The 22171-nt window shown below is 45.8% G+C and overlaps 1 protein-coding gene across 2 annotated transcripts in view; it reads left to right on the forward strand.

Moving 5' to 3' along the window:
- BRD3 (bromodomain containing 3) overlaps positions 1-22171 on the forward strand; it is a 44375-nt gene that overhangs the window by 11917 nt on the left and 10287 nt on the right. For both annotated transcript variants that reach the window (XM_039561458.1, XM_039561457.1), the window contains 5 exons: positions 12784-13110; positions 13744-13881; positions 14809-14956; positions 16461-16675; positions 18190-18561. In XM_039561458.1, coding sequence (XP_039417392.1) covers positions 12910-13110; positions 13744-13881; positions 14809-14956; positions 16461-16675; positions 18190-18561 — 1074 coding nt within the window. In that variant the 5' untranslated portion in view covers positions 12784-12909. The remainder of the gene's footprint in view (positions 1-12783; positions 13111-13743; positions 13882-14808; positions 14957-16460; positions 16676-18189; positions 18562-22171) is intronic.

A 22171-nucleotide genomic window follows, 5' to 3' on the forward strand; every position in this document is an offset into this window, starting at 1 on the left:
AAAATATATTACTGTGTCTCCTTTGGTAAGCTATCAGGTGCTTTCAGCACAGGCAGAGCTACACTTTGCTAAATAAATGAACAAAGAGTGTTTTGCATCTCAGCGTTGTTGATTGTTTCTCTTTAATCCTGGTTGCTCTTTCTTTGCTAATTTGCAAAATTCATTAATCCACAGTGGGTTTCCCAATCATTACCATGAGCCATATGTTTTGTTTTGTTGGATGTGGTGTTGGTTTTTTGGGGGTTTGTTTTGTTTCATTTCAATTTGCTACATTATTCTTTTGTAATAGCCCAGAACACCGTTGTGAGCAGCAGATTTCTGGGAGTTGGGAGGGAGGCATTGTATGCTGTGCTGCTCAGTGAGCTGTCAGGACATTTTGGAAGGATCTGTGCATCTCGAGCTTTTCTATTCCATACAATCTTACTGTGACATCGGGGTTGTTTTATCAGTCATTAGTGCTTGTTGGAGGTGAACAACTTTGTGTGGGGCAGCCTAACTCCTTAACCCACTTGTTGCTAAAGCCAGTGTTGGAAGGATGTAAATTCTTCTGGAGAGCAGTGCAGAAATTCTCTGTAATGTGCTGTGTTTGCTAGTAGTCCTTTTCCCATTCTTGGTAAGATACTGACTGAAGAAACTACTCACCTCTGTTTTGGATTCCTTATGTACCTTTTCAGGCCTTGGTCTCTTTTCAGCAGATGTTGTCATATTTGGAAGTAGTTCAGCAGCATGGATAACCTGGTCAGAGGAGGTCTTTTTTCTTCTTTCCTGGGAGCAGGGCTCTCTCCTCTCTACCACCAAAGACAATCTGAGGTGAAATTTCTGTGCTTGAGGGACCAATCTGGAACAAATTTCCCAGTTTGCACTGATCCCATGTACTGTCAGACTATGAGATTTAGACTCAGGTGTGTTTGACACTGGTCTGCTTTGGGAATGATCCTGTTTGCTCCTGTCTTTCCTTTAAAGAGAGAGAGGCAGGGACAGGAAAGGATTGCTGCTCCACTCTAGAAGTTTACACTTGGAGAACTTTTCCTGACACAGCTGCACTGCCATCCATGCAGAGCATGCACTGACACAGATGTACAGGCAGAGATGTTCTTTATTGTGGCTGACTCTCCTGTTATAAACAAACCCTACTTGTATTGAAGAAAATGTACATTTTTCCTTCTGGTATTTTGTCTTTTCAACTGCTCAGCTTATCCTTGTGTAACATCACAGAGGGTGCTTCTTTGGAGATCTCCCTTTCTCAGAACCCATCGATATGGCCATGCTGAGATAAATCTGTTTTCTAAAACTCTCCTGGTCCATTGGTTTGGCTATAAGCAAGTGCAGAGTTTGCAGTCCAGAGCTTTTTGCTGGGAGGGGCTGTAGGATGTAGCTGCCTTTTTGCTTACCAAGGCTGGTTTAGGAACCGCGTTGTGCTGTGAGCTGTGGGGGAAAGTGATAATCTGAGCACGTGTGTGTAAGAATTGTCTGCGTTTAGTAGAGAATGCTGTTCCTTCCTGGAGAGCATTGCTTTTTGCTGTTCCTTCCTGGAGAGCATTGCTTTTTGCTGTTCCTTCCTGGAAAGCATTGCTTTTTGCTGTTCCTTCCTGGAGAGCATTGCTTTTTGCAGCTTTTCTGTTGCTGCTACAGTTCTCTTCAGGGTCTGTGACATAATGTTGAAGTGCAGCTCTTCAGTGAAGAAAGAGGGAATTTTCCTCCCACTTTTCCCTGGAGCAAGCGCTTGCCTGAGTGGGAGTGTTATGGATCAGCCAGTGTGCTGAAAGTGTGTTCCTTTCCTGGGCTGGAACAAGCCACATGGGAATCAATTGGGATACTTGTGTCCACCCTGTCGTGGTCATATTTCCTTTGACTTGAACTTCATCCATATGCAGGAGCCCTGAGCAGCTTAGGGCTTGTGTGCTCTAAGCCGTGGGTGCTCTCAGCAGGAGCTGTGCTGGGGAGGCTGAGCTCCTCCTGTCAGGAGCCTGTCCATCGGCCCTCAGCACTGGTCCCTGGGTGTCTGAGGCAGTAGGGAGCACCTTTCCCCCTTCTCCTGAATCAGCAGCCTCCCTTCCCTGCATAGGGAGGGGTGATAGATTTTAAGATCCAAATTTTTCCCCTTTCTCAAAGACCGTTCGGGGATTTAATTCAAACTCTCAAACTTGGAGAGTGGAAACTGCTTTTATGCTGTCTGAGGGAGCAACAGCAGCTTAACTATCACAGTTTGTTCACACCTCAGCTGACCTGGAACTTCCTTGCAAAGCTGAGCAAGTTTATGGATCTACCCAACCTTAGCAAAATCACTTTTCGTCGGAAGTAGTAGACCCCATAGAGCCTTTTGTACTTGTGTGGCTGTGTTTGCTTTCAGTTAACACACGGAGTTGTTCTGGGACAATGTGCTTGTTCAAACACAGGGCACTTCAATTGGTTTGGAAACAGATAAAGCCGAGCTGGTGGGAGTGTGAACAGGGGATGAGTGGTGGTCTTAAATGGGAGGGTGACTGGTGTAACAAGTGACTGCTCTGCCTGCAAAGCTGCAATAATTCCCGTGGTGTGTGGGGGCTCTTACTCTGCCCCATTAGCAGGTCTAATGTTACTGTGGCTCAGCTAACAAGCAGTATATTTATGTCATGGTAATTCAATCCCTTTCATTTCATCCTTCAGCCCCTTAAACTGACTTGATTGTCATGTATCGATTTTGGGTGGACTTTGCATGGGAAAGGTGCAGTGCTGAATTTGTAAACCCAGAGCATGATTTAAACCAGTGGCAGCTCATCCATTTTTACTACCCTTGTAATGCTTTTTGTCCTGAAATTAATCAGTTTTCAAAATAGTAACTTTAGTAATTTAAATACATAAAAACAAATCTAAAAGTTAAGTAGGAGAAAGCGTTGGAGCACAAGAACTGTGCCAAGGTAGGTTGCTGATGAAGATATTTTCTCTAATGAATCACTTTGGTTCTGCTCTGTACAGTGAAATGCTTCAAACAAGTTAACAGACGGATCTGGGTCTGTTTATTAGAAGTCTGTCAATGTTTGCATGGAGCTGCCCCTAAGGAGAACATCTGTAGCACTTGTAAATCATATTAATAATGCTGATATATGGCCTTGCAGAACTGGTGGTGTAAGGGAGAATTGCAGTGTAGGTTATTAGCTACACAGAGCAGGAAACAACCCTTTAAATAGGTAATACAGAGGAATTAAGTGCTATTTGCAAGGGCTCTGTATTTTATACTTTGCTCAGAGTACTTTCTGTACTTAGTTTCATTAAGAGGAGGTAATCTTCCTGTTCATGTAGCCTCTTAAACTCAGCTGGAAGTGGAATTTGACTGTATCTAAACCCCCCTCCCTAACAGGTGTTAGGACTTTTTGGGTGTTGTGGTTTATCTTTTAGAAATATGTTTAAAGAGCGCTACAGTGTGGGCAGAGGGATAAAGCAGATGGCAGTTTTAGCTTTGCACTTTCTTCCAATGACAAGGAGTGTTGTGCTTAGTAAAGAAGTTGTTTCCAGAAACCCTGGTGTTGGTATTTGAACATCCTGTAAATACAGGTTCCTTTGTGCTCTTGCTTCTTTTTTTTTTTTCTTTTTTTAAAATTTGGGGCCCCTGTAATACTGAGAAGGAGTTAGTCTGTAAATGTGTGGGAAAAGGCTAATGACTTCAATTGCAGATGGCAGTGGAAATACTGATATCCCCGTTTTCCAAGTGGGGCATAACAAGCCTGCAGCCTGGGGTGTGAGAACTGTCAGCAGGCTGGTTTGTAGCAGGGGTTTTTGTAATTCTGTGCAGGTACAGCAAACGCTCGGAGATGCTCTGCCCAGCAGGGAAGTAGTTTGAGCTCTTGTGGTTTTTTCTTTCCTTTTTTTAGCCTTTTCTTCAAAAAGCTTTGTGTCCAATAATCTCTCTTTTTGGAAATCAAAGTGCAGAGAAAGAAACAATCGTGACAAAACCTGTTGTAGAAAGGCTCTGTGCCATTTATTCACTGTATGCTGAATCAAACAGAGCAAGTTTGAGGGTTTTCCTTATGCTGTAAAAGTATACAGAGCACTGTATGCTGATTAAAAAGGGGAAGGGCTGACTTTTTCAGGACACAAATGTTTAACTGTGCAGATCACATCCTTTAAAAAGCAGAAAACGAGGGTGTAGATGTACAATAATCCCATTAGGAGTTCTGGACCCTGTGTGGGTGTTGCCACGTTCTGCATTACTGGGTGTACCTAAATGCTGCTGCTGTGCACGTATTGGCTGAAACTTGGGTCAGGGCCAGAGTGTGGGGGGGGTTTTGTTCTTATTTCAGTTAGCTTCGTTGTTTTTTAATAATTTAACTGAAATACGGTGTGTTGACCTGAAACTGGCAAAAGTGTTTGCTGGAGTCACAGGATGAATTGTCAGGAGTGTCACTTGTTGGACAAATCATGCTTTGGAGAAGGAATAGGAGAAACATGGGAAATCGGGAGACAGAGCCTCAAAGGAGATGGGTTATGGTGCTTTAGGCTGTAGTTCAGAAAAGCAGACTGGGTGTGATCCAGCATTTAACAGCAGCCTGTGGTCAATCACATTTTCAAACTGCACAAAATAGGGAGCTTTCACTTCTGTCTCCTCACTCCCTTCATCCCTCCTTTCTTTTCCTGACTTTGTTTCTGTTTTGCTTTCTCCCAGAGGGTGTCGGTTAGCTGCCTGTTTCCTCTTGCAGTTTATCTGCTCAGTAGTGTTTATATCTGTTTCTATCCACCAATTTTGTTTCCTGAAGGAATACAAGCAGAACCAGCCCCAGGCTGACTTCTGCTGAAGCCACTGGGTATCAGGTTAAGACTATTCAGCATTATCATCCAGTACTAAAATGATTAACAGCCTCAGCCTGCTGCTTGTCACTGGGGTGGAGTGTCCGGGATGGACCTGTTGCTCCTGCACTTTTAGCTGGGTGGTTTCTTCTCAACAGCTCTCAGCAAGTGAGATTTTCTGCTTTTGCTCCATGTGCTGTGGCAGCTCCATTGTGTGATGGCTGGGCAAGCAGGAATTCAGAGATTCCCTGCCCCTGAGATCTGTTACAAGCAAGTTCAGGCTGAAGGAACATCAGCTTGTCACACAGTTTGTCTCCCACTTTCAGAGCAGTTGGTGATGCTGACATGAAGGATGCTTAGAAAGGGTGACAGTGGTTCAAACCAAAGCAAAGAAATGGATTTGTAGTTCTGGTTGTTCTTGGAGTATGGATTTGAATGCGAAAACAGGGGTGAGTAGAGGTGGAGCAGTAGATTTGGTCCTTCTGTGAAGCTTAAAGCGATAGTAATTCCAGAAACACAGAGAGGTGGAATAACAAAGAAGGCATCCAGCAGACAGCATGTGTGCCAGTTCTGAATCTGCAGAATTGCCCAGCCTACAGAAGTTGTGACTGAGTCTGTGGAGTCTTTTGCCATGTCCATCAGCAAGGCTTGAATTTGGGATCACCAAACTTTTTTTCCCCTCCTTGGCCAACTTTCCTGTAAACATGGAGATTCCTCTTCTTGATTAGGTTGCAATTTCTTTTTGTGCCGTTTTAGGAAACGTGATGGAAGAGAACAGGATCTCCATGCTCCTGCACCCCTTGCCCTTGTGCAGTGGGATTTCTCTGGCTAGGATCCCATTCTGCAGCATTGCTGCAGGGAGAGGATGCTTCTCCAGGGCTGGGTGGCACTGACCTCCCCCAGCTCTCACAGCTGTTGAAACTGAGACAGTGTCAGCACCCACATGTCTGATCAGTCTGACAAGAATCTCCAGCCCCAGATATGCAGCACTGAACCTCCATTGTCATTTTACCTCTCTATAACAGGCAGCTGGAAAAGGAATTAACTCAGAGAAACCACAAAGTGTGGCGAGCTTAAGTTTGTTCCTCTCTGTGCTTAAATCTTCCTTAGAAAGAGTTTTATCTTGATTGACCAATTAGTTGTACCTTGCAGGTGATAAGTCTGCAAAACCCTCTGTGGTGAGGTGCTGAGCCACAGAGACCTTGCAGCTTATTGAGAGGGGAAAGTTGCTGAGCACTTTGCAGGATCAGGCTTGAAGTGGTTCCTCAATCCCAGAGGACTGGGCTGCTGGCTGTGTTGTGGTTTGTTCTGTACTTCCAGAGTGCCCTCAGCCAAGTTCCTGCCTCCCCGAGCTCTCCTGCCCCCCCGTCCTGCTCCTGACATGTTGAGAGTGTGGATGGTATGTGGCCATGTGCCAGCACCTTCCCAGCACTTCCTTTTTGCCTGATGTCCCAGGCTGCAGGGCTGCTGCTGCACGTGGGCTTTTGGGGGACTGCAGCCACCCCTACAAAAGGTAGAAGTTGCCAAATAAGTGTGCAGTGCACTGGATAAGAGAGGAAATCTGCTCTGAAGCAGGATCTTTTCCGTGTAACTTTTGGGTGTCTGGTTTCTCCCTGGCTCTGCCCCCCATTAGGTGTTGTGGGTTCAGCCCTGTGGGTCACACAAGGTAATTCCATTGCATCTCCACCTTGCCCCTCTGGGGAAAAATGGGATGAGCAGAGTCTGCCCAGACATGTGGTTATCCCAAACACTTCACTTGCTATGCCAAATCTTTCTTATGTAAAAGCCCAACAATTTTTTTTTTCTATTGCCATAAAGGTGTAATTTGTGTATCTTGTGAGAGGCACAACCACGAGCATTTTCCTGTAAAGCACCTACTCATTCCCATCCTGTTGATTTGGATGTGCAAGCCACCAGCTGCTCCAAGTACTCTGGAACCTGTTCATAGATCTGATTTATTACAGCTAAGCATTTGTTAACTTTTTCATGATAGGCCACCCAGTTAATTTGCTGAAGTACCTCCTGGCTGATTTTTTGCAAGTGCAGTTCAGCTTATCTCAGTCCAGACCTTACTGCGGAGTCAGGTCTCAAAGCTGGATAAATTCCTTCAGTCAGGAATCCAACACAGAGCAAGCTCTGTACCCACTCACTTCTCCTTCCTCCTGTAGCCTTTTTAACAAAACTCTGTAACTCAGGAGCTTGTACAAAACCAACATAGTCTGAGTTGAAATTTGCTGCCTCCATGTTTCCAGGGGACCACAAAAAGCAGGCCTGGAAGAGATGTCCAGAGGTCATTCTGTCCTCCCCAATGCAAAGAAAGGTCAACCGTGCCTAATTCATTACTGAGATTCTTAAAACTGTTTTTAAAACCAAATTCAAAGCTATGAAAATGAACTTGGTTTAGTGAGAAACATCACTCCCTGCACTTGAAACTGCAGCCTTTAGAAAGCAGTCAAGCCCCATTTGATTTCTGTGTGACATGCAGCTAAATTCCTGCTCAGACTTGATCAGAAGGTGCTTCCTGTGGCATTGGTGACTTGGAGGAGAGAAATACTCTGGCTTCTGATTATCAGAAAGTCCATCACTTTATTTGAGGTCCCTAAGTGTTCATAAGTCTCCAGTGCTTTTATTAAAGTGACTTTCGGGTACTTCTGGGTTTGAAGTCAGCTTGTCAGAGATCTTACAGCAGCGTGATTTGCAGGGAGCACTGAGTAGGCATCAAAACTGAAGACCCTTGAAATTACCGGTTACTCCTGGCTGATTCTTACCTACTGGTTAGGAACCCACAGGCTCCTTACTAAGGAAACACCTGCTCTTATAATAGCCAAGGAGAGACCAAGGGTGGGAAAGTCATCTGCATAATCTGATGAGCATTAAACCAACCAAGTCAAAAGCCAAGGAACTGACTTAATCTGCTGTGATCTTTTCCCCTCCCTCATGCAGAGGTGAGCTCAGGACACAGTTGCATCTCCCAGTCTCAGGATGTTATTAGGGCGGTGCTCAAAATAATATGCATGAAAAGCAAATCTCTGATGTGTGGAATTAATGATTTGGGAGACAGCAAGGATGGCTGAATGGACTTTCAGAGTGCTGCAGTGTGCCATAGGGGCACCACAAGCCAAATTCCCAGCTCCTGCAGTGAAGCCGAGTGTAAATGCCTCATCCTGGTGTCTTGAGGGGGTGGCAGATTGTGTGTAGTGTGTCTGTCTGTCAGGCCAGGGCTGGCTGATAAAGCAACTCGTCTGCCTCAAGTCTTGCTCTCAAATTGCACATCCCTTGAGTTTAAAGACAACATCCCTGCTGACATGTTAGTAGGTACTGAGAGCTGCCTGAAGTTGTTTCTGTGTGCGGCTGGGAAGGGAAAGGGAGGAAAAGGAGGCATCCACCAGGTTTATTTCCTTCTGAGGAGACTAGAGGAGTGCTGGTGTAGCCCTTACTTTCCACAGCCATAGAATGAAATGGGTACAACTCTCATTAATAACCTTATCTGACTTGGAGGTTGTATGGAGGTTTAGTAGTGCTAAACCTCTCCTGCAGAGAGAGTCTGAGCAAGACAACCAAGGTTGGGCTGCTCCTCTGACCAAAATTCCAACTGTTGGGAAAAAACAGACTGAGAAACTGCTTTGGAGGCTGCAAGGAGCCGATGTGGGGAAGCAATGCTTGGAGCAGCAGCTTGGAGGACACTGCTCTGACTGCCCAGCTGTCAAATTTTGGGTCCGGCTGCTGACTGGGTGGCTCTGGGCAAGTCACCTCACTGTGGTGTAAAGTGTGAGTTGAGAGCAGCAGCCCTTGGAGGAAGGAACAGGGCTTTGTGTGTGCAGAGGGTGAAGTACCAAGGGACCTTGGTCTGTGCCCAGCCTCTGTGTGCTACTGTAATGTAAATAATAACGTGCAGATAACAACGAGGTCAAGGAACATCTCTCAGACATGATAATTTTCCCTGATGGGAAGATTTATGTGGCTGTTTCTGGCTGGGCTGGAATTGTGCCAGATTTTGATCAGTGTCCAAGTAACCACGCAGAAATACTCTACCGGGGGGGGAAAAAACCAAGGAGTTGTTGGACTGCCAGGCTGACATAAAGCTTGCTGTAACTTTGCAATCAAAACAAACACCATCGGGTCCTGCACGGGAGCAAAGCATCCGTTAAATGTTGGGCACTGCCAAAGGAAGTGGCAGAGCCGTTGGCTGGAGCAGCAGGAGTGCTGGCACCCTGCACGCTTCATGGGGCTTCAGAGCTGCTTTTAAAATAGTCCCCACCACTGCAGACAGTAAAATGTTATCCTGCTAGTGCAGGGAATTATTTACATGTTTTCTCCGTGCCAACTGTCTCTCCACTGACTGACCCCATGCAAGAGACTCAATGGAAGAAAAGTTTTTAAAAAAAGAATTCATCCAATCTAGCTGGATTTTTCGATGCCTGGTTTGCCACACTGAGGTTGCAACTTAGCACAAAAGGGCTTAAACTCCAGAGAAGCAAGGTTTCTTTGAGGTTTTGGGTTTTGCTTTTAATTACTATCTCAGACTAAATAAGAACGAGAAGTGTTCGCTCTTCATGTATGACAGCACTTAAGGGTGTATTTTAAATTTGCAATATCAAAACTACTTGTACAGACAGAGAAATCAAGAACAGCTCCTGCTACTTGAACATTACAGGCCTGAGGAACAGGATAAGTGGTGATTTAAAAATTAAAATTTAAGAAGTTACTACTGCAGGGCTAAGAGAAGTCTCACCTTAGCCCCTCACTGGAAGGTGCACGTGATGTCTGGTTTTGGTAGTCTTTGCTCCAGGCTAGTACAGTACCTCGAACAGTGATGTCCTGGGTCACTGTCCCTAATAGTTGAAATATTTATTGATACCAGTGCAGTTTTGGTAGGTGCTGGAGAGCTTAGACAAGAGCTGTGTAGTTCAGTTCTGCCTGTAGTTATGGGACAATTTGTAGAAGCTTGCTTGTTTTTTGTCTGTGGATCTACTAAAGTGTCCTCTTGGATGATTTGTCTGGCAATTTGGGATGTCAGATGGTCAGGGCCCTCACTTACCTCAATAAATGATGTCTCACATGGAATAGATTTCTCAGGCATTAATTTATCTTTGATTCAAAGTCATTGCCTTTTGGACATTTTCAAAGCATTTTCACCCTCATCTTCCAGATTCCTTGTAATCCTGCTTTTTACATTCTTAAAAATGATACCATTTTGAATCTTTAAAGGTAAAGGAATGGCTGTAGAAACAAATTTTTAGTTTTGAAGATTACAAAGTGATCCAGTATCAAAGCAGCTTCCCCAGCAAAGGGTGAGGAAGCTGCTGGACCAAGAGTTAAAGGTGCAGTGAGGCACAGGCACATGAAAGCTTTATTTATGGCAGGACAGTACTTCCAGTGCTGCCAGACAGTCCAGGTAGCTATTTCTGTCTTCTGCAGGATCCAGCAGTTCAATGCCAGTGCTGCTGGGAGGTTTGTAGCCACTTTTGGGTGTAAAAACCAGTGAGGTGGAGCATGGAAATTAAAGAGGAGCAAGGAACTGACCAAGTTGGCTGTCATGGTTCTGCCCTTCCTTCTTTTGGTAATGTTCTTAATTAAAATCCTTTCTGAGTTGTGTCACTGATGACTGTTCCATCATTTATGTAGACTGTACAAGCCTTGTTTAAGCTCAAGGATCAGAATGGCCTTGTGGAGAGGCAGTGCCTGTCCCAGAGAGTTTTCTCTGCTGGGTGGGGACAGAAAAGCGCTCCCACTATCTCCATGGCACAGATGAGGAGCTGTGGGGTGAAGATTCTGGAAGCCTTGGCTAAGGTCAGGGAGAAAGTCTGAGAGAGGTAGGAGCTATGGATCTGTGGTTTGTTGAATTACAGTTCTGGGATTTAATACAAATTAATTAAAAATCCTTATCAAATTGGAGTTTGAGAGGTAGGACATCAGAAAATTCAAATGAAAAGAGAATCATATTTAGCCTCAGGTTATTTAAAGGGAAGACTTAAGTTATACTGCATAGTTTCAAACTTGTGACCCAAATGCTCACTAGCAGTAGGAATTGTTCTCTGTGGGTGTTTTATTTCCCCTCAATCCTTGCACTGGATTCAGTTTGTTAATCAAGAAGACAACGAACAAAATGCTTCAGTGGTGGTCACCGGGGGCCTGCAGCCAGCATTGCAGACTCTGGGATGATGGATGTTGCTCAGAAACCTGAATCCATGCAGGGAGCTCCCCAGAAGGAGACTGAGTGAAACTTCCTAATTATCTTTTTGTTGTTGTTTTTAATTCTTTGTCTATTTATCCCCCTTGATCTGAAGATTGAATTTTGCAATATTTCTGCTGCTGCTTTGACTTGATGGAACACCAGGAGAAAATGCTTCCCCAGTGTCTTCCAAATCTGAAATCCCAAGTAACATTCTAGTTTCGAAATCCCTTCTCCAGAGGATGCCAGCGGCTCTTTTGTCTGCTTGGTGATCACCCTGCCTGTCACCAGCAGCATGATCAGATGAGAGACCATCCTTTTTGAACTAAGCTGGGCTCCTGAGTTATCAAAGAACAGGGACCAGAAGCCTGGTTTTGGATCTATACTTAAATCCGTGGCACAAGAGAGTCCTGCAGTCATTTTTCTACATCCTTGGAGTATAGTGGGTGTTGTGAACAAATGGTGGCACCATCATAACTGAACTTGCACAAATAATCACATGTATTCACACAGGGGTCTGGGTTAGGTTTTTAACAGTTCCCTCCCTCTACGCTGCAGATCTGTTTGTTTGTGCATAGCTATTTTGGTAAAATTCCCCCAAGTTAGGTATGTGTTTACTTTTTGCCTTCATCTAATCAGCAGCTCACAGGGTAAGTTGATGTTCTATATTTAGTCCAGATATTCAGTAGAGATGATTAGGGCTGTATCAAAGCAGAGGTTTTTGAGTTTTTCCTAGGATGTCTCTCTGCTTTTTCCTTCCTGTGTTGCTGCAGCTTCTGTCCTTGCTCGTGTTTCTCTGTTCAACCAAGAAGCATATGTCAGAGTATTTGTATGGCTTTCTAAGCGTATTTGAAATAATTTGCCTCTAGAAAGTGATTGTGGTCTGTTTGCCGTGAGAAGAGTAGCTGCAGTCCTGATGTGAGTTGAAATATCCAATGTTTATGGAAGATGACATAGCAAAGCTGTTTACCATATGCTACACAAGGCACAGTGATACTGGGCTATTTTTACCTCTGCAGTTTGCAGGGGAAAACCAGAATACAATAATGCAATTTATGTATTCTCCTCTGTTTCAAATGTGCCTTTGAAAGAGAACATGACAGCACTCTCTGAACCAGGTCATGGGTATAACACCAGTTATTATTTGAGCCTGGATCTCAAAACTGTGGTACAAAACTGGGCTCAAAACCACTCAGGTGCATGCAGTAAGAGGCAGAGTAAGACATTTATGAGATTCAAAGCGCAGATCACTTCAAGTTAGGCTGTTTGTGGTGACACCTTTCACTCACAGCAGTTCACAGCATCTTCCTCTGCCCCTTCTTGCATTTCCCTGGATCGAGGTCCTCTGGCAGCTGTCGTCTGCTCTTCGTTATGGGATTTCAGACTACCCATTGCACCAGAGCAGAGCCTTGTGAGCTGACTCAGTGCCAGGCAGCATGGGTCTCGAGACAATGCAGTTCAGTTTACACGGAGCTGGAAGCTATGGATTTAGCAGCTTGCGTCAGTGCATTCATGGAAGTCTGCATTACATCTTAACTGTAGTCCCTGACCATATTCTTAGGTTGCCCTGAGTGTTTTCTTGACATGAAGATGCTCTCTGAGCCAGCTAAGGCAAGAACTAGTCCCATGAAGTTTGCCATCTCTCTGCAGGCTTTGAATTTGGGAATTGCTGTTCCACTGTCTCTCAGGTCTTGAACTGTGCCCATCAAGATAAACTGTGTTTCAGGCATGCAGCCCATGGGGTAAAGAGCCTGAGTTTGAGTACTGTCCATAGAAGAAGTGTCTCAATCTGCCTGCTTCAAAAATCCATATTTACACCCTATTCTCTCTCTCTCTCTCTCTCTCTCCAGTTTGCTCTAGGTTGTATGGTTGCACCCTGGAAATGGGATGTCAGTCCCATTCAGGGAGCATAAAGGAAGAGAGAACACCTCCCCGTTGCTGCTGCAGTGACAGCGAGTGAGAGCCCGAGCAGGAAGATGTCGACGGTCACGTCAGCAATCCAGGCTCCTCAGGGCCCTGTGAATCCGCCGCCTCCGGAGGTGACTAATCCCAATAAACCTGGCCGGAAGACCAACCAACTGCAATATATGCAAAATGTTGTGGTGAAGACCTTGTGGAAGCATCAGTTTGCTTGGCCTTTCTACCAGCCTGTTGATGCAATTAAACTGAATTTGCCGGTACGTACCTGTCACCTTCTCAGTGGTGCCTTCCTAGGAAGCTTTGTGGTTTTGGGATCAGTTTTTGGGATTGCTTAGAGTGCAAATATTGGTGCCTGGGATGGTGTTGGGCTCAGCCAGTGGCTTCATGTGCAGTAAGAGAAGCTTTAGTTCTCTAATCCAGAACAAGAAAATGACACTGCACAGCCCTGCAGCATCCCCAGACTAATCACAGCCTCTGCAGGTGCTCCAGACCAGCCCAGGGAGAAACTGGGTTAACAGGTGGAAACCTTTTAAAGGCCTAAATGCTCTTAAAATAAGAGACTGAAACTTTGAGCACAGTTTTAGCCAGCTCTGGTAAACTTCTGTAAGTGCCAGAGGCAGCTTTTTAAAAAGGGAGGCAGAAATGCTGATTCCCAGCATGAAGGTTGTGTGCTTTGGAGTCAGGTTCATAATAATGGTAAGACTAAAAAGATACAAATTAGAAAACAAATTAATATATATTTTTACATTTACAATTTCCACAAAATTTCGGTGGTGTTTTTTAGGAGGGGGGATGAGGAGAAAGCAGGGATTAGAGGGAGACGTGAACAAAATCACATTAGAGGGAGATGTGACTCAGGAGACGTAACATCTTTCCTTTTTTTCCAACAGGATTATCACAAAATAATAAAAAACCCCATGGACATGGGGACGATCAAGAAGCGTCTGGAACACAACTATTACTGGAGTGCCAGTGAATGTATGCAGGATTTCAACACCATGTTTACAAACTGTTACATTTATAACAAGGTAAAAAAGACCAGAAGAGGCTTTAGAAAAGACCCCCCTACCCCTGTTACTGTGCAGGTTTTGAACAGGGTCAGCTCCGGGCCCTCCTTGCAAGAATTTGAAATGCCACTAATTGCAGCCATGTTACTTGAAATGCACAAAGCTGTCTTTGTGCTGCCTCTTTCTTCCCCCAGACTAGTTAAAATGGCAAATATGCCTTTTAATTATAGGTAGATTTCTGTTCTGGGGTTATGCAGCAAGTTTTTACTCCTTTTATTTTCAGTTAGGAGTTCTCTGGGACGAGCTATACTTTATGCAGCGCTCTGCAGGTGTTTGGAGGTGCTTTGGTGCTGTGTGTTACTGTCTGGCACTAAATAGTATCTGTTAGCAGCAGAAAGGAGTTCGGGAATCATAACTCTGTTCTTTGACTCTGTGTCCATATATATGTTCATACTTACACACATTTAGATTGCTTATTATTATTATTATTACTACTATTAGTATTTTGGGTTTGGCTTGTTTGCTGTTTTGTTAGGTTGTTTGTCATCACTGACCCTGACTGGAGAACAGCTGAAATAAACTAATTAATTAGTTTGAGCCACAGAATGTGTGTTTAGACTCTTCCCTTAGACCTGCTGGCAAGCAGGGAAGGACAGCTCATCCGTTCCAGTTTGCTGCTTCCACACTGCTGCACAGGATGCTGGTTTATCAGGCTCCTACCGAAGTCCTGATAATTCTCTGGATGCAGCACACTTAGGAGCTGTAATAATTGCATGCTAGAGCAGGAGAGTGGCAAGCAGGGAGGGAGAAGAGCTAATCTGTTTATTGTCAGAGTTTGAATATCGTAATTTATTTGAAGGGCATCAGTGTTTTCTAAGCCTGATCTTCAACCTCGCTGCTTCAGATACATGAATGATACAACAAAGGCTCATATTCTTCTTTGTGCAGCCCACAGATGACATTGTTCTCATGGCCCAAGCCCTGGAGAAGATATTTCTGCAGAAGGTTGCCCAGATGCCTCAGGAGGAGGTGGAATTGCTACCCCCAGTTCCTAAAGGCAAAGGTCGCAAACCCTCAGCAGGCACACAGAGCGCAGGTACGGACCCCATCCAGGGACAGGGAATGTTGGGAGCTGTTCCTGAGGCCTGACCCACCTTCCAAGCTGCTGGACTTTTCAGATGGTGAAGAGGCTGGGAAGGGAGAGCGTGGTCTCACAGTTAAAGCCATGAGGAGGAAGGTGTGAGATGCCTGGGTGATGTTCACTCAGGGTTTCAGGGCTCGTCTGTCTCAAGGCCACTCTGCATTTGCCACACAGATCTTGCCGTCTGTGCCTTGCCCATCCATGCAGCACTTCAGTGAGGGAGGGCAGTGCTGTTGCTTCTCTATGCAAAGAAGAAACCAAGGCAAGAAAAGACAAGGTAGTCAGAAATGCCAGTTTGCTGCCAGTGCCAGACCATGGCATGGAAAGTCTTTACAGATTCGGGTTTATACAGCTCACCCTGGGTCCTGGCAGAAATCTGACACAGCAGAGACTTGGACTCAAATTTTGCTAATCCCCTAAACCCTGTATACTTTTCTTTTGCATGCATGGTTACAACATCATAGAATTAAAGGATTTATTAAGCCATTGCAAAAGGCTATGTAGACCATTGCATATCAGTGGAAAGTAAGTTTAGTTCAGCTTACCTAGAACTGATTGTAAATGGATTTAGGACTAAAATGTCCAAGCATGCTAAAACAGTTCATAAAGGAGCTTGTGTGGGCTGAGTTAAATGATTGCAGGGTTGTTTTTTTTTTCTCTAAACAAGGTCTGATTGTTGCTCTGGGAAAGTCAATTGTTCCTCTGTTTTCCCACATTTCAGGTGCTAAATGGGGCTATAACTCTATCCAAGCTCAGAGAAATTAATAATGATGTATCTTTTCAACATCCTTTGATAAAACATAGAAAAAGGGACTGCTGCTCTGGTTATTGGGTAGTAGGTTTGTCTCCCTTTAATGTTACACCAGTAGGCAGGTTTCTAGCAGTGCAGGTGTAGCATCACAGACATTGAGGCCATCAGGAGACTTAAGCTCTACTGAGAGTCACAGAATCATAAAATATGGAGTTGGAAGGGACCCACAGGAATCATTGAGCCCAACTCCTGTCCCTGAACAGGACAACCCCAAGAATCCCCCCTTTGCACTTGTGGCAAATCTGGAGTGCTTTGGGCTCCTGGGTGTTCAGGTGCCTTAGGGCAGTGGTTGTTGCCATTTGCATGGTATGAACACCTTCCACTGTCCCATCTCCTTGAGCTCCTGCTCTTTTGCTGAGCTCAGTGCAGCTCTGGGAGCATCAGAGAGGTGAAGACTGTCCCAGAGCAACACACACTCCACGTGAAAACCTGGAATTATTTTGCATGTGGCTGACCTAAACTCGTGGTGCAAGGACTTAGATCAGAGATTCCTCATTTTTGTTGCACCCTGGTTAACAGCACCGAGCAAATCACACCGTGTCCTTTGTGCTCTCCCCGTGGCCCTGGCCTGGGAGCCCTTCAGCATCAGTTTGCTCCCAGCTCGCTCCCAGCTCTAACCACCAGCGCCTTTCCCCTCTCGTTTGAAAGGAGCGCAGCAAGCCGTGGCCGTGTCTTCCGTGTCCCCGCCGGCCCCGTTCCAGAACGTCCCTCCAGCCGTGTCTCAGACGCCCGTCATCGCTGCCACCCCCGTGCCAACCATCACCGCGACCGTCCCGCCTGTCGCCGCCCCTGCCGCCGCCGCCCCGCCGCCGCCCGCCGCTCCGATCATGCCCGTGGTGCCTCCCACGCCCCCGGTCGTCAAGGTAAATCCGGGCAGCCCCTTCCTCTGCTGAGCGGGGCTGGGCTGCCAGCCCTCACTGCTGGCTCCGCGCGTTCCTGCTTTCGTCGTTGGCTGTTGAGTTGGAGAGGGTTGAGAACAATTTTGCCGGTTTTCACACACTCCCGATGAGGTGATGTCACCTGTGTTTGCTTCAGCTCAGTTCCAACCTCTCCTTTTGTAGCGTTCCCCTGTGCTGCTACTCTGGGGCTGTTGGAATTCCCCCCATTTTACACCAAATAGCTCAAAGCATCTCTTCCCTCTCTGACAGCTGATTTTACTGGGGCTGTTCCTTTAAGGTTTTGAGGCTCCAGCATTAGGAATGTTCCTCTCTGCTTTAAACCAGTTCAAGACAAGCCTGTCACTCCAGTTGGAGGAGACTGATGTTGCCTGCAGGTTTTGGGTGCATTAGTTCTGTCTTCCTTACTGAGTAATCTTTTGGGAGTTGTCACTGGTGTTTTGCTGTTTATTATGTTAGTTTATGGGTAAATGGAAATGTTACCTAAATAATTGAAATTTTCTTAGCAAGCTGTGTATTGCTTTAAAAATGATGAAAGCAAAGCTCAGAGAAAGCTGGTTTTTCTAAAAATCTAAACTGTGGAATTAACTACAACAGTATTGGTTGTGAGTTTGCTTGGACCAGCAGAGGCACAGAATTGTTTTGCTTTTTAACCCAATTGTTTGAGAATTGCTAGAGAAATCGTGAGTCAGATCTTGCAGCTAAGCTGTCCTCGAGGCTCAGAAACCTGTCTCATGTTTCAGTTTCTGTCCAAATAACTTGCTTCCGAGAATCAATTTCATTTTAAAACTCAAGGATGAACCCAGAAGTGAGTTTGCCAAATACACAGTGCAAAATTAATTCTGCTTGGCATTTACTTAAGATTTCCCTTAGATTTCTCTAAGGAACTTTTTCCCCCTATCTCCCTCTCCAGAGAAATAAGGAGCACGAGAGAGCTGACTGGACAGTCACAGCTTGAATTTATGTGAGAGGGTTTGTTTGCTTAAGGCAAAATCTACCTTTGCACACCCACTAAATACAGGGGAGTGAGGGCTCACGGGTCTTTGGTGATTAATATGCTTTGGTTCAGAACTTATAGCCTGATCCTGCCACTGGGGACTCAGCCATGTGGTTAAGTTACTGACACTTGCTCAGTCCCGATGCATCAGCTGAGCTGCAGTAATCGACTGGGCGCCCTCCTTTCCCTTGGCAAACACGAGGTAAGAGTCCTGGCTTCCCTCTCAGGGAAATAACACATTTTGCAGCATGGTTGGGCATGGGTTGGAGACGTGCAGATGGTTGCTTACTGTGGCTCAGGTGACGTGCAGAGTTGTAGCCATTGTGTGTTGGAGCCTCTAGTCACAAATCCCATTTATCCCGGTGAAGTAAGTGGGGTTTTTTTCTGTCAGAGGTCAGGCAAAACTAAGGATGAGCTGTGCTAGGGTTTCTGCTGGCTGAGAACTGGGCACGCACTCACAGAGCCTGTCCCTCTGCTGTTTCAGAAAAAGGGAGTGAAGCGGAAAGCAGACACCACCACCCCCACCACCTCTGCCATCACTGCCAGCAGGAGCGAGTCCCCCACGCCCCTCTCGGACCCCAAACAGGCCAAAATCATCGCGCGCAGGGAGAGCGGCGGCCGCCCCATCAAACCACCAAAGAAAGACCTGGAAGATGGAGAGGTCCCACAGCACGCAGGGAAGAAGGGCAAACTCTCTGAGCACCTCAAGTACTGTGACAGCATCCTCAAGGAGATGCTCTCCAAGAAGCACGCAGCCTATGCATGGCCCTTTTACAAGCCCGTGGATGCTGAGGCCTTGGAATTACATGACTATCATGATATTATCAAGCACCCCATGGATCTCAGTACTGTGAAAGTACGTCCTCATTTACCACCTCTTTTTGCTGGGGGTCCCTCTGGTTGCAGAGGACTGGCTCCTTCTGGGGGAGGGGGAAGGGGAAAGGGTGGAAACTGAACCTTTTTGGATATCAAGTGGATATTTTTATGTTTTGTTTCCGTCCCCTCTTCCTTTTTTTGCCATAACCTGGAGCAGCTTTTTTTTTCTGCCCTGCAAAGCAGATGTACAATGGCATCCTCTCCTCTCTGTGGGTAGTCCAGCTGTTTAACTGGTGTTCTTGGCACTCTGTTGCACTCTGAAGAGGTGCTTTATTTCACAGGATTCAGTTGATAATATCCCATTTCCAGAAGCTGCTGCCTACCTACTTGGTGGTGGTGGCAGATAGGCTTACACTGAGTAATTCCAGCTGGAATGTGATGGTACTCAGGGAGATGTATGATGGTTTTGTGGTTCATGCTTGGCTTCTCAAGAGTTTAGCTTTGTATGGTCCAGTATTCTTGTTTTTCCCAGTTGGTTTGGAGGTTTGCTGAATCCCTCCGTGAAGCAAAGCCATGTCTTTGTAGTTCCCATCTTTTGCTTGTGAGCCAGGCACTCGAATCTGTGTTGGTGGAGGGGAGACGTGATGTGCAGGAGGTGAAGATGTTGCTGGCTTTCACTGGCATTTCCAGAAGGGTTTTACTGCCAGCTGAGCCAGTGCCTGGGGTTGTCTGAATGCCCGGGTGACAAAAGGGCAGCTGTGGTTGTGATTCCTGTCATATTCCTTGGCAGATCCTATGTGGTACCTGGGAGTAGCATGTTGCACTCTGATGTGCCATGCATCCATCCCAGGGATGCTGTGGGTCTCCAGAGATATCTGCAGCCTGCTAGATGAAGTCCCAGGTGACTGCAGGAAGATTAGAGATGGAGAGAGTGAAATCCTGTCCCTCTCAAGGCTGGTATTTCCATCTGTGCTTAGGTGATTTCTTATTGCAAGAGATCCTTGTGCTGTGTTCTGAAAAATCTAAGTGCAAAGCTGTGATTTCTTGGGCTGGTGACTCCTTCATACTTAAATCTCTTTATAGTCCTCACTTCATTCTTTTAAAATTGTACACCTCTGCCCTTTTCAGGCAAGTGCAGGTGATATCCCCCCTCTTCACCTGAGTAGTGTAGGGCAGAAAATTGGGGACAGGTTGATGGCAAACCCAGTGGAGTCTTTTACACCTAAAGACTCTGGGTTTCTCATTCCACGTGGTAGTATTTTTCTTAATAAAGCTGTTTGAAGTGCTGTCTGGTATTGGTTTTTTATGGAGTGTTTTATTGTCATTGCTCTTGGCCTGTAGATCATAGTGTGACTTCTCAGAGATGCAGCCCATAATACGTTCACTGCGTGGAACAGAAACCTGCCATTTGCAGGCAGTGTCATTTTCCAGTGTCAGGGACTTCCTCTGTGGCTCTGAAAGGTTTTTAGATTTAATTCTGCCCAAGTGACAATGGCTGTGATAAAGCAGCACAACTAATGGCCTCCAAACTAACCAGGGAGGGATTATGTGAGAAAGTAAAACACAGGCATTGCTGCAGCTATAACACATCCTGTCTCTTTGCTTCTGTTGCTATGTTAGGTTTTATTTTCCTCTGAGAATATCCTTCACATCCAGGAGCATTTTTTCCCTGGCAGAGGTGTCTCCAGGAGGATTTGGAGGTTGTTTTCTCTGTGTGTGGTGGAGGAGGCAGGTTGGCTGTTGTGACTGTGCCTGGGGCAGGTGAGATGGAGGGGCTCTAACTGAGCTTGTTGCAGCCAGGAGCAAAGGGATGTGCTGGAATTTTTTGCTGGAGCTAGGACTGAGAGTGGGAACAGCTGAAGGGACAGGATCTGTGAGTTCATCTCCACCTCAATTCTCTTTATCACAGAGAGGGAAAGAGCAGAACTGCTTGGAGTAGGAAAGGATGGAAGTGTGAGGAGAGAGGGAGGCAGCAGCTGTAATTCCCTGTGAGGAGTGGGATGCACTGAGGCTGGAGCTGCTGCTGCCCTGTCCCCAGGCAGGCAGGGACCACGTGCAGAACATCCCTGTCCCACTCTGTGGTGCTGGGGAGGCAGGACTTGGGGGAACCTGGAGCACCTCTTCTCCTGCTCCATCTGCCAGGATGTTCCACCTCTTCTCCTGCTCTGGCTGCCAGGTCCCAGCAGTGACATGGATGTCTCTGCCTTTGTTTTACTCTGTGGTGAGCAAGCAACAGGCCTTGCTGTACAAAAGGATTTCCACAAGGTGGTTGCTTTTGGAATAAAGCACTTCCTCCAGGGATGTAACTGTGCTCACCCCTTAATTTTCCTGCAGTGAACTGCTGTAGTTTCAGAGCAGCTGAGTCCAGGGTCTTAAAAGTGAGGAACATTCTTTGTGTCCTGCCCAGAGAGGAGGCAAAGAAAAGACTCACCTTAGAGCTGGAGGCACGTTAGACATGAGGAAACAAATTTCTGAACATTAAAGATGATTAAACAATTGATTGAGGGAGAAAATGAGATTGCTGTGGGTAAATGCTGTGTGTGGGACAGAAGGTGGGCAAGCTGGCCTGCCTGCACCTCTGCCAGCCCCGCCTGTCTGACTCCTGATTTGCAGTTGTAAATGTAATCACTTCTTTTTTTTTTTTAAAGCAGCTGGATATGTCTAAGTGTATTTGTAACCAAAGATATTCCAGCCCACCGATTTAAAGTGCTTTTCTTTCTTTTGTTAAGCTAATTATTCTTTATAAGAAAACAAAACAAAAATCCACGGATTAAAACTGTTGGGCTAGAAAACTGTTGAGTTTGGATGAAAAGCAAAGCCTCAGACATTGGAGTGTATTTCATAGGCAGTAATCAGGCCCTGAGTATGCCAAACAAATATAAAAAGGCCTTTCATGCAGTAAGATGTATTTTAAAATAAACGGGCCCTTTGGTTTCAACATATGTTTTGCTTTGGCATTGGCCTGAGAGGCTTTTCAGACAGGAGCACCAAAACCTATTTCCCTTTCTGCCTTTGTGCTGTGGCTCCCAGACTGTCTCCTGGTTTATTCACCAGGAAAATGAGGTCTCCTGACAAAAAGTTTGACAGATGTCTGTCTGCAGCACAGCAGGGAGCAAGGCTGCAGGGACATCACCACCCTGCATCAGGTCCCTCAGAAGCTGTGTCCCTGGAGGTGAAATTCTGCCCTTTTCACAACACAAACAGCTCCAGGAGTCATTGCAGTGTTTCAAGACAGTTTCAAGACAGTTCCAAGGTCTATCACAGCTGTGAGATTTCTGTAGTTCCATGAACAAAGGGGAATTTTGCTGGTGTTAGGGGTGGGTGACAGACCCTGAGCATCCCTGACTGCTTCTGGGATGGGGGGTGTCTGTCCCCGTCATGTCCCCTGCCTGTCTGCCAGTCAACCCTTCTCTTCTCTGGGGATACAGGTGCCCAAGACACACAAAAGGGAGGCCTGTAAGCACTTGGCAAATAGAGAATTTCTTTAAACCCAGGTCTTTTAAATGCAAATGAAATGTAGTGTTAGCTTCTCTTTCCTTTCAGCAGGAGTAATTGGAGCTAAGGTTTTATACATAGTAGTAATATATGCATAAAATCAATTAAGTGCTGGGAATGCTATAAACTGCTCTCTAAACCCAAATCATTCAGTC

The sequence above is a fragment of the Corvus cornix genome, chromosome 17 (genome assembly GCF_000738735.6).
Source record: "Corvus cornix cornix isolate S_Up_H32 chromosome 17, ASM73873v5, whole genome shotgun sequence".
In the NCBI taxonomy this organism is placed as follows: domain Eukaryota; kingdom Metazoa; phylum Chordata; class Aves; order Passeriformes; family Corvidae; genus Corvus; species Corvus cornix.